Source organism: Asterias amurensis, chromosome 11 (assembly GCF_032118995.1).
Source record: "Asterias amurensis chromosome 11, ASM3211899v1".
Taxonomy (NCBI): Eukaryota; Metazoa; Echinodermata; class Asteroidea; order Forcipulatida; family Asteriidae; genus Asterias; species Asterias amurensis.
The window spans coordinates 14,533,796-14,550,053 of NC_092658.1; the positions used below are offsets into that span (position 1 = coordinate 14,533,796).

Consider the following 16,258-nt stretch of genomic DNA (forward strand, 5'->3'; position numbering starts at 1 on the left):
ACTGTAACAAGGAGTCACAGGATGAGGTTGTAATAATAATAAGAAGAAGAATAATCAACGGCACTTACATGTATAAAGCGCTTCACACAAAAGTCCCGAAGCGCTTTACAAAAATGAATGAGTAAACAGGTAAGTTTTCAGCAGATGTTTGAAATTGTTCTCATAGCTAGAGGGTATGCCACAATTAAAAGAAAAATAATGCAATTCCTGGCCCTATAAATGGGCCGTACACAAGCATGCTCACAAGTGGTTTTAAGTCATAACAAGAATTACATTACACTGTTTACCTGAGTAGATCCCATGGTACCTGTGCTTCATAAGTGCGGAAGGACTTGACGGTATCGGTATAGTTGGCTTTACTAAAGGACAGAAAAGTATTTCAACCAAAATGTTATCATTCAAGATTGATACAGAGTGTTATGATGACGAAAGCAACCTCTACCAACACTTCAGGTATATAACAACTACTCACACATTTATTTTCATAAATTATTTCGCTATTATATCTCAAAGTCTTTTGGTCCTTTTCATCTACATCCCCTACCCCAGAGAGAGAGGGTGGTTGTGAGAACAGGCAAGGAACAGACATTCCTAAAATTGATGTAGTTTAGCTTGTTAAACTACTTTGTAAATAAACATTGTTCTGGTGTCTACAGCCATACATCAGCCTAACTGAGAGGGTTGTGTGTAAGAGGAGGTAGGGGACAGACATTCCTCAAAATGCTGAAGTTTAGGTTGATAAACTTTCTTGTCAACACCTCTTTTTGTCCAGTATCTACAGCCCTACCCCAGCCTATCAGAAAGGGTTGTTGTGATTAAAGGCAGGGGACAGACATTCTTCAAAAATGATGAAGTTTAGCTTGATAAACTAACTTGTCAACATCTCTTTTTTTCCAGAATCTACAGCCCTACCCCAGCCCAACTAAGAGGGTCGACGTGAGAGGTGGCAGGGGACAGACATCCAAAAAGTGCTGATCACAATTTTGTACTAAGTTTAATAATCTTACTTGTATACTGCGGCATATCGCACCCCAGGATTATTCTGGTTGCCAGCGTACTTGCTGACCCATTCGCTGTGTTTCATTCTCGGCCCATGGCTGCAAATACAAAAGAAGAAAGCTAATGTGGATAAGACAACATTTTTACATCCTTATATTCCTAAAATCAGGTAACACCATTTATGTCTCTATACTTTCTTGGTAGAGTTTGTCATTAGAGAACTGTCTTGCTTTATATTCTTCTACATATTCTACTACCGCGGAGTAGATTTTCGAAATTCTGGAAACCTCCAAGTTCTGAAACGAACTGTCCTGCCGTTTTAAATACTACCTGGGTGGAGGGTAGAAAATTATCCAAGAGTACTTTAGCTTTTAGTGGATCATTTTAAACTTCACTACCATGGAGTGAGTTCTTAATTGGTCTCAATGTTTCGCCTAGCTTGCTCTAGTCACCTTCAGGAGATACACACTGGCAAGTAGAAACACACATGAAATGCCTCAAATCACAAACAGAAACATATAATAATAATAAAAATGTTTTCAAAAACTTGGGTTTGAGAAATTTACTGTAGCAGGATTCCAACCATCGACCTCCACATTAACGTGCCGACAGTTTACCAACTGAGCTATCCAGCCCTATGTTGGTGGTCTCCCTATTAATCAATATCTTTGTTCATATGTAGAGATGGCAAAACTGATACACCTTCCAAGTGTAGAGAGGTGTGTGGATTATCAGTGTTAATTGCCCCCCCCTTTTAATTTTGTAATAGAACTTTGACCCTACCTTTAGAATTAATGGATCAGTCCAAGATTGCCACATCAGCAGAGATACTCTAGACAGGATGTTGGTCTGGTCATTCTTATACCAGTGATGACCAGTAACAGACATTAAAGGAGTGTCTTCTAGATATATATCGTGACAGTGGTTTTTCATTATTCTTTACAGGTATGTTGATTTTATATTTCTTTATTAATTCCATGGTGCTTTTTAATAGAACTATCTATATTATTGCACTTCATTATTTGATTTGTGTTATGAACTTGATCAAGACAATGTCACTTGAAGACAGTTGGGAGTTTTCACTCCAAGGTTACAAGATCAAGAAAGGATTTGTTTCAGACTTGGAAGACAGTTGAAATGTATTTTAGAGTTTCCTTTGTTAAGTCATAATGGACAGTGATAATGATTTGATTTAGATGAAGTGAAATTGCTTTCTTTAAATACTGCTTGGACTTTATTTAGTAGTTAAAGGTTACTTTTATTTGTTAAGGTATCACTTTTCTAAGTTTGCTTTCAAGTGTTAAAGTGTACTTTATTTGTAATATAGACATTCATTACTAGTTTCTGTTTGAAGTATTTGTTGGAACGAACTGTAATGTTCTTTCAGATATATTTTAGTTTGGAAGTATTGTTAACCAGTACTTTGACCGAACTCCATGTATAGAGAATATTGGTAGCCAACGACCATTGTTTATTGGAGGTTCAAGATCTTCCTATACTAGACCACACAGTGTGAGCCCAGTGGCTCTGAAGTTGTTTATTGGGTGGTGTTGCAGTAGGGCAGGAAGTGAGATCAGAAGGCAAGAACACATATTTTTCTTGTGAATACTTAAGTAGCTGTAGGCAAGAACACCTATTTTTCTTGTGAATACTTAAGTAGCTGTAGGCAAGAACACCTATTTTTCTTGTGAATATTTAATTAGCTATGCCTTGATCATTTACTGCAGGGACAAGATTGTAATGATTATAGGTTGAACACCTGTTGAAAGGAGTTATTGTGTATGCATTTAAAGGTGTTTGTTTTATGAAGTTTATTCTTTGAACCATATTGAACCAGATTTAGAGATCAGTACATTTAATTTAGTTATTTGTTAGAAGTAAGTTTGAGTTTATTGCATTACATCTTCAGTAAAGTAAGTACATAGTTTAAAGATTGACAAGTACTTAATGTTTTGATAATGGTTGATGTAACGTGATTCTTATACCAGTGATGACCAGTAACAGACATTAAAGGAGTTTCTTCTAGATATATATCGTGACAGTGGTTTTTCATTATTCTTTACAGTGGTCATCAACCCGATTTTAATGTGCTCCGTTTAGATTGCCAGTTTGGTAATTTGGCGGGTGCAACACATAGGGTGTCAGTCAGAAGCCATACAATCGTTAGCTGTCGTGTGGCCCAAGTGTACAATACAACCTAGGAATAAATGTCTTTCTTTGTATTGGTTAGATTCTTACTTAGAATTGTACAATTTCCGTTCATCTTGTGTCATGGCAGAGTCCAGGAACTCCTTCAATGTGTTTGTGTGTTGAAGCCAGGTGATCATTCCAAGTCTGAGAGAAATAAATAAATTAATGAGGAATTAAGCAATGGCTCTAGCTGTTGACTGCAATGTAGTGAAATTGGAGGAGAGGTGATGTGGCTATTAGCTTTTAGCTACAACCCAAACTGTCATTCAACCTATGGCCTCAGAAACAGCCTCGCAACCATGGGCAGTGCGTAGCATGGATACTTCTCAACACTAACCCCTGGTAGGGATGGACTGACAAACAACGCTGAGTGGCTCACGAGGGGTGATAGTTTACATGGTACTGAGGCAGAATATGCTGCCAATCAAACCACGAACACTGGGACCAACCCCCTTCTCTTTTTAATAAGTGCACTTGTGTCTTTTAAGTGCTGTACACAACACACTGGACCAACGGCTCTACGTCCAATCCAAAGGACGAAGCATCATGTTTAAGTGTCTTGCTTAAGGACACATGTATCATGACTGGGACTCAAACCCACACTCTGCTGATCAGAAAAACCAGAGCTCGAGTCCAGTGCTCATAACTGCTAGGCCCTGACACGCCAGACAATATGTAGGGCGTTGAGGCCAAGATATATGGTATTTCTGTTCAGCAGAGTGTGGGTTCGAATCCCGCTTGTGACACTTGTGTCCCTGAGCAAGACACTTAACCGTAAGCTTCTAACCACCCAGGGGTAAATGGGTACCTCCGAGGGCAGAGCTGGCTCTTATGATTGATCACCTTAATGCGCTACATATTTGGCAGCACAGGCTGTATACTCTCTAGGGAGCTGAGATGGTATAAGGAATGAAACATATGGCCCAGTGACCGGGGGTAATAATATTGAAGCACCATGAGCATCGCTGCATGACAAACCTGAGCGCTATATAAGAAGCCACTAATATTTATTCTATAAAAGAGATCAATGTTGTTGAATAAAAAGACGTAATCTGACCTTGGGGTCATGGGGATGACCTGATAAGTGACCAATCGGAGCCCTCGTTGGCTGCAGGCAGCATCTTGCACCAGGATATCATTCATAATCTCAAACAGCTGTTCCACACGCTGGTCCTGTCTCAAATCTTCACCTCCTTTCACAAGGAATGTATATTCCAGTTCATCATTGCCTCGGATTACTATCGTCTTAGGTTTCCGCATGGAGGATAACACTTTCACCTGTTAGTGTTAGAGCAAAAATAATAATAATAAATTTTAAATAACTTGCTCTTATAAAATATTTTATTTGGTTTGCAGTAACACCATGTGTGTATCTACTTGCCGGTAAGTTATGTATTTTTAGAGATGTGATATTTCATATTAATCTCGTAAGAAAAATTTCTTGTTAACGACTTTAACTGTGTTCCTTCTGATTTTGCAAGAAAAAATGTTTTTCAAAAATTTCTTCATGTTTGATTGTTTGCTTGTTGCTCACGTACCTTGTCATCAAAACCCCTGGGTGAAGAGAAGCAATTGTAGTGAAGTATTTTGCCCAAGGACACAAGTGTCATGACCGGGATACCAACCGACACTCCAATGACTTTAATCACCAGAACTTGAATTCAATGCTCAAAACTGCTCGGCCATGACATCCTCAAACAATCGACTTCAATTTTAAAGCATTTCAATTTTCCAAGTAAATGTGAAACGTACCTTTTCATCAAAACCTGCTATCTTGACATGATACTCCGGCATCGGCTTGGTTCTTCCACCATATTGTCCTGAGTATACAAAACAAAATTGGTTTCATTCTCATTCATAAAATTATTACTATTAATATTATTAGTTTCATTATTAATGGCTTCTTATATAGCGCACATATCCGTCACTCAGTGATGCTCAAGGCGCTTCAACATACAGTATTTTCCTGCAAGGATGTGGGACTTCATTGAACTATGAGACTACCAATATGCACTTTTTGAAAGTGCACTGAATTATTTTATGTGCGTTACACAAAACACGGGACTAACAGCTTCACGTCCCATCTGAAGGACGAAGCATCGTGGCTAAGTGTTTTATTTATCTCCTTTTTGTTAATTTTCCATTTGATGTATTCTTAACTGTATTTGATGTTGGCGTGTGCAATTAAGTTTTTAACTGCGATGCATGTTTTAATGAACCATTTTTTAATTTAATTGTATTGAACAAGTGTCACGACAGGGCATTCGAGCCTACACTCTGCTGATCAGGAACACCACAGCTTGGGTCCAGTGCTCTTGACCGCTCGGCCACGACACTAGAGGGATATGGAGTGGTCTGACTGCCTTTTGGCCCGTACCTGGTATTTCCAATTCTCTGTCGTAGCCAAGTTGTTGGAAGTCACCAAACCAAGATGAATACTCTTTCAGGTTACCAGGATGGTCTCTCCGCTTAGCCGTCATGTCTTTGTACAGTTTACTAAAGTGGCCATAAAATGTCTACCAAAATAACATTGATCAAAAAACAAGTATGAGTTAACTAGAAAAATTAAAAAACCACCAACTGTGGGTTTATTCGTAAGAGTACAATTTCCATAACCATTAGCCACATACATTGTGACCTAATAACCATGGCCCAATTTCATGGAGCTGCTTAAGCACAAAAAGATGCTAAGCACAACAAAATTACCAGGTTACCAGCCAAACTACCATGTTACATGTACTACTTGTGTGGGGTATCCTGCTCATTTCTGCTTAGCAGAAAATACTAAAGCATGTTTTTCTGCCCAAGCAACTCGTTGAAATTGGGCGCACTCTTTGCTTACAATAAGCAGAGCCATGAAATTGGGCTATGTACATGTAGTCATTATCACGGCAGTCTTGGTTGAGCAATTTGGGGATTCCATGTTCCCGTGTAGAGCACATTTGATGTGACACTGCTTTCAAATACAGTTTCTGCTTGTGACAATGTGTCATTTCATATAAGATTTTCATAGAAAAGATGGGAAATGTTTCCATTATTTCAAAAAACTATTGCTTAGGTGCCTTGTTCTTCCACTAGAAAGAGTCAATTACCGCAATATTAGAACTTACCTTCCATGGCATATCAACGATCTTTGAACCATCTTTGCCAAAAGCTGCATCAAATTTCTTTTGCCAGTCCTAGCACAAAAACCATGTATAATTGGAGTTAACAAATATTCTAACAGTTGTGGTGGCTTAATAAACACAGTAATACAAATTATTCTATAGATTGGATGAGATTGAAATGTAATCTTCAAAACAGACACTGAAAGACCTCCAGCGCATAAGGTCTACCAGCAACATGCTCCTTGTTCCTCAGTCTCGTTTAGCCAGCTATGAGGATAGGAGTTTTTCCAGCATAGCTACCAGGCTCTGGAATTCACATCCTGAAAACCTCAGGAAAACACACAAAATCTTCCTCTCTCAGCAACAACTAAAGACACACCTGTTCACAATTGCTTTTCCAAACACTTGAGAATTCCCTCTTTTCCATCTAGACCGTAGCCTTGCTCAAGGCAGTCGCATTATTCGCTCCGAAAAGACGCCGCTGTAAACCCACCCGTATACCCTGTTGGTGGTGCGTGCGATCACACCGCATGACCCACCCGTATACACACTGTCAGATCGTACGAATACTGTTCACACAAGTCATCGCACTCGCACCACTAACCGCATGCGGAGGCCGTCAGACCGACAGCCTTGACGGGTCTGTAACTTTCGGGTTTAATGTGTTGTATTGAAAAATTTCCACAAGTGGACGAAAATGGGGGGGCTCTCGGATATGCTAGTATGCAGCCCATGAATATGTATATCTTTCGTCAGACCTATCAGACAACACAGGATGTGAGGCAAATGAATTATTCATTTTGACGTCCAATCACGCACTTCCCTTATCACGACCTTTGGACCCTATCATGTGTCCGTAGTGGTGGTGTGTGATGTAAACATGTCTCGTCTTTCGCGGGCATTATGGTAATAAGCCGACCGTGGGAACTCTTCGCTTATTATAGTAATGAGGTTAGTGGCTTCAACACAGACCCTACAAGGCTGTCGGCCTGACGGCCTCCGCATGCGGATAGTGTATGGGGGCACCGTGTCGTGCGATGTATACGCAGAGTGAATACGGGTGGGTTTTATACAATGGCGGTCTTTTTACGGAGTGAATAATTCGACTGCCTTGAGCAAGGCTATCTAGACCGTTGCCCTTGAATGTTTTTATAACAGTTTCAGTGCACCTTTACAAATGCTGTGTAGTTATTATTATTGTTGTTGTTGAGACAAGTTATTATTATTGCTATTATTATTATTATTAATGGTTTATTTAATCTGAATACAAAAAAAATGAAAAAGGTTGACAAAGTTTTACAGAGTTAAAAAAAATGGAACTAACAATAAACAGGCAAAATCAATACACAACAAAAAGAAAAACAAAACTAGGCAAAAATTGATGGATTGTTTGAATGTTTTACCTGAGCAAATCGTCGTCTGTAATTGCCAAAGCCAACATTAAGAGAGCTCTGAGCATCCTGCGATCCCCTATGGGCAGATGGTGCAGCTCGGTAATCAAGCAGGTGATTGTAGATATCTTTACAGGCTTGACGAATCTTTGTCTTGTCTTGTTTACTCGCACTCAACAACGGCTTCATTTCATCCTCAGCCCAGTCCTGAAATGATTGTGATAAATTGTATACAGGTGTGTTTCTGCTGGGTGGGTAGGGAAGATTATGCTTAAAGGCAATGGGGTCGATATCACAAAGAGTTATGACTAGCCCTAACTTAGGACTAGTCCTAGGAGATATAAAATTGTATGGCCAGTCCTAAGTTAACTCGTCCTAACTCGAGATAAGACTCGTCTTAACTCTTTGTGAAATCCACCCATGGACACCTTTGGTAGTTGTCATATACCTGTATTTTCACGTGGTGTATCCCAACATACAGTGTATATGCATTAGTGCTGGGCGAATAGTGAAATTTTGTTATTCGGATACCGCTGGCCAACTATCCGAAATTAACCGGATATCCGAATAGTAGAATTCTAGAGGGCGCTATTAAAAAAAACAACAATATAAATGATTTTTTTTTTTTTTTTTGCCGCTAGAGGGCGCTGTTCGTTTGTGGATGAGATCTTATGGCCGGATTGATATTAGTTTTAAACAGTGTCACTCGGTTCATTCATAAAAATGACCGGATCTAATTTAAAGATGGCGTTTTGCTTTTTCTTTTGATTGTGATTGACTCTACGTGAAGGAAAACTTTTGTAATCTTTGAACAAAATACGTCGGAAATGTCATTGTTTTAACTCTTCACGGAGGTGAGCATAGTTAAATACTTAATTTATGCTGTTTTATGCTGTCTTAATAGAAGTTTCATAAGGATTCAGACAAAACATTCATATCAGTTGTCGCCCGACGTCCGCGGATATTCGGATATTAAAGAATATCCAGTTACTTGGTTGTAATTACAGAACTATCCAATTTATAAATAGCTATTCGCGCCCTTTGCGGATATCCGGTTAAGAAAAAAAAGGCATTCGCGGTTACGGATAGGAATACCTATTCGCCATTAACCGGATATTCGAATAATTCGCCCAGGCCTAATATGCATACAAAAACAAACCTGTGAAATTTTTGACTCAATTAGCCATTGTTGTTGCAAGAGAACTCTGAAAGAAAAAACACCCTCGTTGCTCAACTTTGTGTGCTTTCAGATGCCTAATAAAAGGCTCCAGGCCTGAAGTCTGAAGTTTTTATTGGGTAAGCACTGTAAACTCAGTACTTTCCAGAGTTCTGTGAAAACAAATCACTTGCATATTGCTCGGGAGGGATTCGAACCCATGACCTTTGCAATTCTAGAGCAGTGTCTCACCAACTAGACCACCGAGATTTCCCAGTGGCTAATTCCAATGCTATATTTTAGCAGCGGGTACTGCAACGATTTAATAGATGTTAAATTTGCATCGGGGATGAGGAATATTCATTTTTTTTTACCTTGAATACAAATTCTGGATTGCTGAGTTGCTCCAGCGCTGCAATCAAACTCTCAAGCGGAACTGTCTCTAATGCAGCTCTGATATTCTCAACGGCAGAACGGTTCTTCTTGCCGACGGCAGAACTGTCAAACTCAAAACACTCGCTGCTAATCTTGAAAGGGTAGCACAGAGCCTAGTTTGAAAGAATAAAACAGAGTTAATTTGTAAAACCGATAAACTAAGCTGATAGAGTTGCTTAAGCACAAAACTGAATGTTGCTTACCAGAATAAGCTTACCAGTCCATATCAAGTCTTGTGTATAATTTGTGACTCGTATCCTGCTCATTACTGCTTAGCAGACAGTTTTTAACCAATATTTTCTGCTACTATGTGCCAACTGGCTTGTATCGTGCTTATTTTGGTTAGCAGAAAACTATTCAGCAATATTTTCTGTTTAAACAGCTCTACAAAATTGGCCTCCGGTAGAAAATCATAAAGAAACAATTCCCTTGGCATAAAGGCAAAAGGGACTAATGCACAGAAGTAACGGTGCATGGCGATCGAGAATGTCCCTCGGGGTCTGTTCATATTTCCATACTTAACCCTCCGGGCAGGACGAGGGGAATGCAATTAATTCAGACTCCAAAATTTTGTTCTATAAATTAAGTTCATACTTTTACATACAACCTTTTTTGTGGTCTGACGAATGTAAACCTCTTATCCTTGTTGCCTGACAGATTCTGTAGTGACTTACCCTACTACCTTTTTGTACCAGGTTTTAAATTGAAAAAATTATTTAATAACAACCCTGAATTACAATGCGCAGCACACTTACAAGCGCGTCTCCTGACCAACATCTTGTGTGTCAAACAATAGGATGGTACAGGTGTTTACGCACCTCCGAACAATTTTTGGGAGTCCATTCTTTTGAGCACATTTTTACTAACAAAATGGCTGACAGGAGACGCGCGTGTACGTGCGCTGCACATTGTGAATAGGGTCTTTTCCAGCAAGCAAAACTTGACCAACCTGTGGGTATTCCTTGGCAATCTCCGTTAAGATGCCATGAACTGCTGGGCCCTCTGATTTGTCAAGAAGAGCAACCATCTGACTGATCCAACCAATGAACATCCAGGATGGGACGTCAGATACCTGTACGTTAAATGGATCGATAGAAAGATGCAGTTCAAATGTTTGAATCTAAATATACAGCCTGTACATTGCACGTTTTAGGCAGCAAGCAGTTAGATGTTATCTGAATTATGATGCACATTTTGACTTCTGAAATATGGGCACACAAAGCAAAATGTAACGACATCAGTGCAAGGAGCTTGTACATGATACTAATGTCTGCTCAGAACTACATGTATAAGGTCATCAATTGCAATTTCATACTTCATGATAAAAATTCATATAAAAAAAAAATACAATTGAAAAGTAACAACAACAAAATAACAATAACAATCAACAAATGAAACTTTTACTCTGAAAATGAATGTTTCCTTTTGCCAAACTAATACTTTGAAGACTTTTGGTCAATAAGCCTCATTTACTAGGAGCTCAGAAACAGGCAAAAGCAATTTCATGAAACCCATACAAACTGCACTAATGACTTTCAAGTTCTGAGAGGACAATAAGGACCATTAGCGGCAAAATCTCTAAACCGGATTCTAAGAGAAGTTCCAAATAACGAAACTGGACACCTTTAGTAGATGTCAAAGACCAGTCTTCTCACTTGGTGTATCTCAACTAACTCAAACATATGCGTAAAACAACAAACCTGCTAAAATTTGAACTCAATTGGTCATTGAAGTTGGGAGATAATGATGAAGAAAAAACACCCTTGTCACACGAAGTTGTGTGCTTTCAGATGCTTAATTTCAGGACCTCAAAATCTAATTCTGAGGTCTTGAAATCGAACTCATTGAAAATTACATCTTTCTAAAAACTACGTTACTTCAGATGGAGCCGTTTCTCACAATGTTTTATACTATCAACAGCTTTCCATTACTCGTTACCAAGTAAGTTTTTAAGCTAACATTATTTTGAGTAATTACCAATAGTGTCCACTGCCTTTAAGGGAGCTCTGAGACCAGATATTCATTTCACTACACACAGAGTAAGGGATAAATTGGGTCTACCTCTTCGATCATAAGCTGCATTGACTCTGGACAGGATTCTACAAGCTGTAGTAAGCGAGGATAACGCTGCATTGCCTCATCAGACCCATAATGCATTGCTTTCAGAGTATACCGGACCACTGTCTGAGAGTAGGCATCCATTGAGGGCAGGCTTGCAATGGAAACGTCCCCTGCAAGAAATCAACGCAAGACAAATATGGCTTTACAAATCTTGCATAAACGGACCGTAGTATTCTGGCCCAATTTTATAGAGCTGCTTATAAGCACAAAATAGCTACATATAAGCACAACAAAATTCTGCTTACCAGAATAAGGTTACCACCCAACTAGCATGTCAGAAGTATAGTTTGTGACTAGTATCTTGCTAATTTTTGCTTAGCAGAAAATTGTTAGCAATATTTTCTGCTTAAGAAGCATTATGAAATTGGGACCTGGAGGTGGCTTGGTTTAAGTTTGAGAAGAAAAACCTTAACTAAATAATCACAAGAATTGTCCTCAATTTACTAAAGCTACATGTAAGCAGCTAGTTTGATATCGGGACTTGGAACTCAAATTTGTCACTGAGAAAACAAAATGAAGGTTTAATCAGCAGCTTCGATGAAATCAGTCAGATGTCCCAGCTCCTGAAAGTGAAGTTCTCCACTGCCACTGTGAAATCAGTACTGCTGTATGGATGTGAGTCATGGACACTAACCAGTCGTCTCGAGAAGGGACTGGACGGCTGCTATACAAGAATGATCAGTTGTATAAAACAGATGAGTGGGAGGGGCATAGCAAAAACCTGGAGCTCTAAAATTGACTATCAAGAGTTAGCACTTAGGAAAAGAAGGCTGAGATTAGCAGGTCACTGCCTCAGACATACTGAGCTGACAGTGAGCAAGCTGGTGCTATGGGCCCCTACTCATCAGTGACACTGTTCCCGTGGCAGACCACAAACCACCTTGTGCTGGGACTCTGGCCTGCCATGAGAGGAGCTGCATACAGCAATGGAAGAGCAACGTGTTTGGAGGGCCATCATCCGATAGTCCCGTGTTGAATGAATGAATGAATTGATGAAATAAAGCATAACAATTCTCACCTGAGTCCTGTAGTCGTAGCATCTTATCACAGAAGCCGACTAGTGCCATATACGCTGATGTGATACTTGTCTTTGAGTTTGTGGAACCATCGTGATCTCTGTCGGCCAGTTGAACAGATTGATCTAGTTCACTGTATGCCTTGGTAAACAGTGTACTACAAATCTGTACAGAGAAAAACAGTTGACAGATTACAGCAAAACTATTCAAAAAAGACTGTGTAATAATCTCATTTGTAGTGTGGAGAGATGCTGGAAAACAATGTGATAACTTTGAGTAAGGAAGCTATTTAACAACATGTTGTGGTCCAGCGGATAAGAGCACCAAACTCAAGCTTCAGTGTTTCTGATCAGCAGAGTTTTGGTTCGGGTCCCAGTTGTGACATTTGTGTCCTTAAAGGCAGTGGACACTATTGGTAAGTGTCAAAGACTAGCCTCCACAGTTGGTGTATCTCAACATATGCACAACATAATAAACCTGTGAAAATTTGAGCTCAATCGGTCAACGAACTTGCGAGATAATAATGAAAGAAAAAAACACCCATGTCACACGAATTTGTGTTCGTTTAGATGGTTGATTTCGAGACCTCAAGTTCTAAATCTAAGGTCTTGAAATCAAATTCGTGGAAAACTACTTCTTTCTCGAAAACTATGGCACTTCAGAGGGAGCCGTTTCTCACAATTTTTTATACCATCAACCTCTCCCCATTACTTGTCACCAAGAAAGGTTTTATGCTAATAATTATTTTGAGTAATTACCAATAGTGTCCACTGCCTTTAAACAAGAAACTTAACTACATGCTTCTCTCCACCCAGGGGTAAAATTGGTACCTGTGAGGGCAGAGATGGTTCTTGTGATTGATTTAGTCGTAAAGCGCATACTTGTTGCACAGGCTCTATATACTCCCCAGGGAGCTGAGATGGTTTAAGGAATAGTTTAAGGCCCAGTTACCAGGGGGTAATAACGCTTTGGGATTACCTTCGGGTGTGAAAAGTGCTTTATAAAAACTGGTAATTATTATTATTATTTTTAACTTCCAACAACACTTACCTGATCTGGTCGCATACCTTGATGACCAACCACTGCTAGAAGTTTATCCAACTTTCCTGCAGTCCGTAATCGAGTCACTACTTCAGTTCCTTCAAGAAAAAAAAAATACAATTTGAAAACACAATCAGAATCATGTATCAGAAATTCAAATGGATAAACAAAAACTACAAATCTTTATCCCCATAGCAATTTTATTAAATAGATTAAGTAAAACATACATTATAATTTATAGTCTCCAGTCAACTTGTCTTTGTTAAACCCCAAATCATTTATAACTTACCTAGTCAGTTTCCCTTGTGGTTTATTATTTGATATCTAGAATAAAAAGTTTAATCCCCTAAAGGTGATCCCCTGGCTGCCGCTACCCAGGTTGTATCGTTAATTGGATGTGATACCTGACTACATGACAGCTAACAGTTATATGGCTTCTGACTGGCACCCCAGAACAAAGATATTGACAAAACAGGGAGACTGCCAACATAGGGCTATAGATAGCTCAGATGGTAGAGCACTGGCATGTTAATGCAGAGGTCATTGGTTCAAATCCCCCTGGTGGGTAAAACAAAGAAACATAGTTTTCTCTCTAATTTGATAAGCAAAACATAGTTAATGACATGATATTTCAACCCTAGCAGAGTCTTTCTTTCTCAAAGATTTAGCCTTCCAAAAAGCCTCTGCTTATGCCGAAACATCAAGCCATTAATTGTTTGGTTTTAATTCTGTACATAGTTCCTTTTGGTTGCTTAGCAGTTTGCAACAGCTATTTCTATTTTCTAATTTGATAAGCAACAGGGGGACAAGTTTATTTTCTTACCTCCTTCGAGTATTGCAGACGCCACCAGGTCATGTGACTTGCTGGAGAGTATTTGATGTTTTCTGGCGAGACTGTGGTCTCCAGTTAAGGCTGAGGAATCAGACAGCTTGGCTGTGGCATAAACATAAACTCTATCAATCCATGAAAATAACAATAGAGTATGAAGTATGAGACCCATTCATTTCTATTTCTATGTAATGGTTTACAAGGTGCTGTGGCGCCATATACAGTGAACCAGGTGAACCACTTCTATTTACAATACGTGCTCTGTATTTTTGTTATGTACATCACACACGGGACGTTAAACAAATTTCTTGCTTAATAAAACAACGACCGGACCTGTACTCCAACCCACTCTGCTGATCAGAAACACCAGCGCTCGAGTCCAGTCTGCATGTTCGCTCGATGACGACACGCCATTCAGGTTTGAAAATGTCATCCTTATTAAACTGGTTAATGATCAAATATGAATTCAATCTGAAGGACATACCTAGCGGGTCAAAGGTCGTCAGAAGGGTTGTGATCTGCTCATTGAGGTCAAGTGTTACTGCCTTCTGTTGATGCATTTGCACATAGGAATGAGTCCATAGAGGTCGTAGGTCCTCATGTGATGATAAACTTCCATAGGTAGCTTTCAGATGCTTCTGTGCAACACTGAAGTTTCCCTGTAAAAAACATGTTGACGAACTATTTTACTTTCAATTCAATTCGACTCAAATACAAATTTATTTCCATACTTCCGTGAAAAATATTGACTATTACATGTACTACGGAGTAAAGCAAAAATACCATTAAGTAGCAGTAAACATAAATGTAATGTAACACGGAAATTTTGCTAATAAAAAACACTATGTGAACTTGTTTGAACATGTCCACAGTGAATTCACTCAGGTTGAAGAATACATTTTTTCTTAAGTGTACAAAACAAAGGAATGTCCACAAAGTAAATGAAACACAGAGCAAAAAATACCTTTACTTCAAAGAGAGACGTTTCTCTCCATTGCTCATTACCAAGTAAGTTTTTATGATAACAATTTTGTTGAGTAACTATCAGTAATCTGGTAATGTCCAGGGCCTTTAGGTTAATGATATTGCTTACCTGTTGGCAAGCACTGTCAGCCATTTTCAGACCTAGCCATAGTCTTTCCTTCACAATCCTGTCTTCAAATGTCGCCTCTTGATCACCCTGTGAGCTGCTCTGTTGCGAAGCTGAACGGATAAACCGATTAGCAAGCTTGTCCATGTACAGATACCTGTATCATAAGCATAATATTTTAATATCATGACACTTGTGTCCTTGAGCAAGATACTTTACTATAATTGCTTCTCTTCACCCAGGGTACATGGGTACCTGCGAGGGTCGAGGTTGATATTGTGTATGAAAAAGCCTTTGGAGCGCTACGGTTGCCCAGGTTGTATACTCCCCATGGAGCTGAGAAAGAATTAAGGGATGCTATTGGCTCAATGACCAGGAGACTAATGTAAAGCGCATTGAAACGGTGAAAAGTGAAATACGCTATATATAAGAATTTGTTATTATTATTATTATTATTAATATCATGGATTGTATTGGTTGAATTTATTCAGTCAGTCATTCAATTGATTTATTCTTTCACACAAATTTCCCCATGGTGACTAGGGATTCAAATTACAGGAAAATATACACAGAATACACAATTTAAAAAGAAGAAAGAATTACAAAATGTTTGCGTACCTGTTTGATATGACATCATCCCAGATACTTGTGGGATTCTTCTTTGGATCCAGAGTGCAATGACCCCAACGATCAATGAGTGATAAGGACTGCTCAATGCCACTGGTGCCGGCCAAATCTAGAAAAGAAGTCATATAAAACCATGCAGTTATATATAAGATCTAGAGGGCGCACTAGCTTAGTTACAGAGGAATCACATCCCTGAAAACTGAAAATCTAGTCACTAGTAAGAGTCTAGTTTGGGGGTGGGACTCGAACCTGGGCA

General features: G+C 39.1%; 1 protein-coding gene and 1 long non-coding RNA gene across 2 annotated transcripts in view; one reads left to right on the top strand and one right to left on the bottom strand.

The window, feature by feature from the left end:
* The window catches only part of LOC139943859 (uncharacterized), a 295,369-nt gene that overhangs the window by 65,156 nt on the left and 213,955 nt on the right, over positions 1-16,258 (top strand). The gene's annotated exons all lie outside the window — the stretch shown is intronic.
* LOC139943853 (DNA-dependent protein kinase catalytic subunit-like) overlaps positions 1-16,258 on the bottom strand; it is a 77,640-nt gene that overhangs the window by 3,803 nt on the left and 57,579 nt on the right. Inside the window, exons 70-86 of the mRNA XM_071940702.1 lie at positions 15,994-16,111; positions 15,379-15,532; positions 14,770-14,944; positions 14,280-14,390; positions 13,466-13,554; positions 12,418-12,580; positions 11,340-11,509; positions 10,228-10,350; positions 9,218-9,391; positions 7,700-7,894; positions 6,300-6,368; positions 5,567-5,705; positions 4,942-5,009; positions 4,247-4,467; positions 3,238-3,333; positions 1,008-1,097; positions 288-359 (exon numbers count right to left, since the gene is read on the bottom strand). Coding sequence (XP_071796803.1) covers positions 288-359; positions 1,008-1,097; positions 3,238-3,333; positions 4,247-4,467; positions 4,942-5,009; positions 5,567-5,705; positions 6,300-6,368; positions 7,700-7,894; positions 9,218-9,391; positions 10,228-10,350; positions 11,340-11,509; positions 12,418-12,580; positions 13,466-13,554; positions 14,280-14,390; positions 14,770-14,944; positions 15,379-15,532; positions 15,994-16,111 — 2,227 coding nt within the window. The remainder of the gene's footprint in view (positions 1-287; positions 360-1,007; positions 1,098-3,237; positions 3,334-4,246; positions 4,468-4,941; positions 5,010-5,566; positions 5,706-6,299; positions 6,369-7,699; positions 7,895-9,217; positions 9,392-10,227; positions 10,351-11,339; positions 11,510-12,417; positions 12,581-13,465; positions 13,555-14,279; positions 14,391-14,769; positions 14,945-15,378; positions 15,533-15,993; positions 16,112-16,258) is intronic.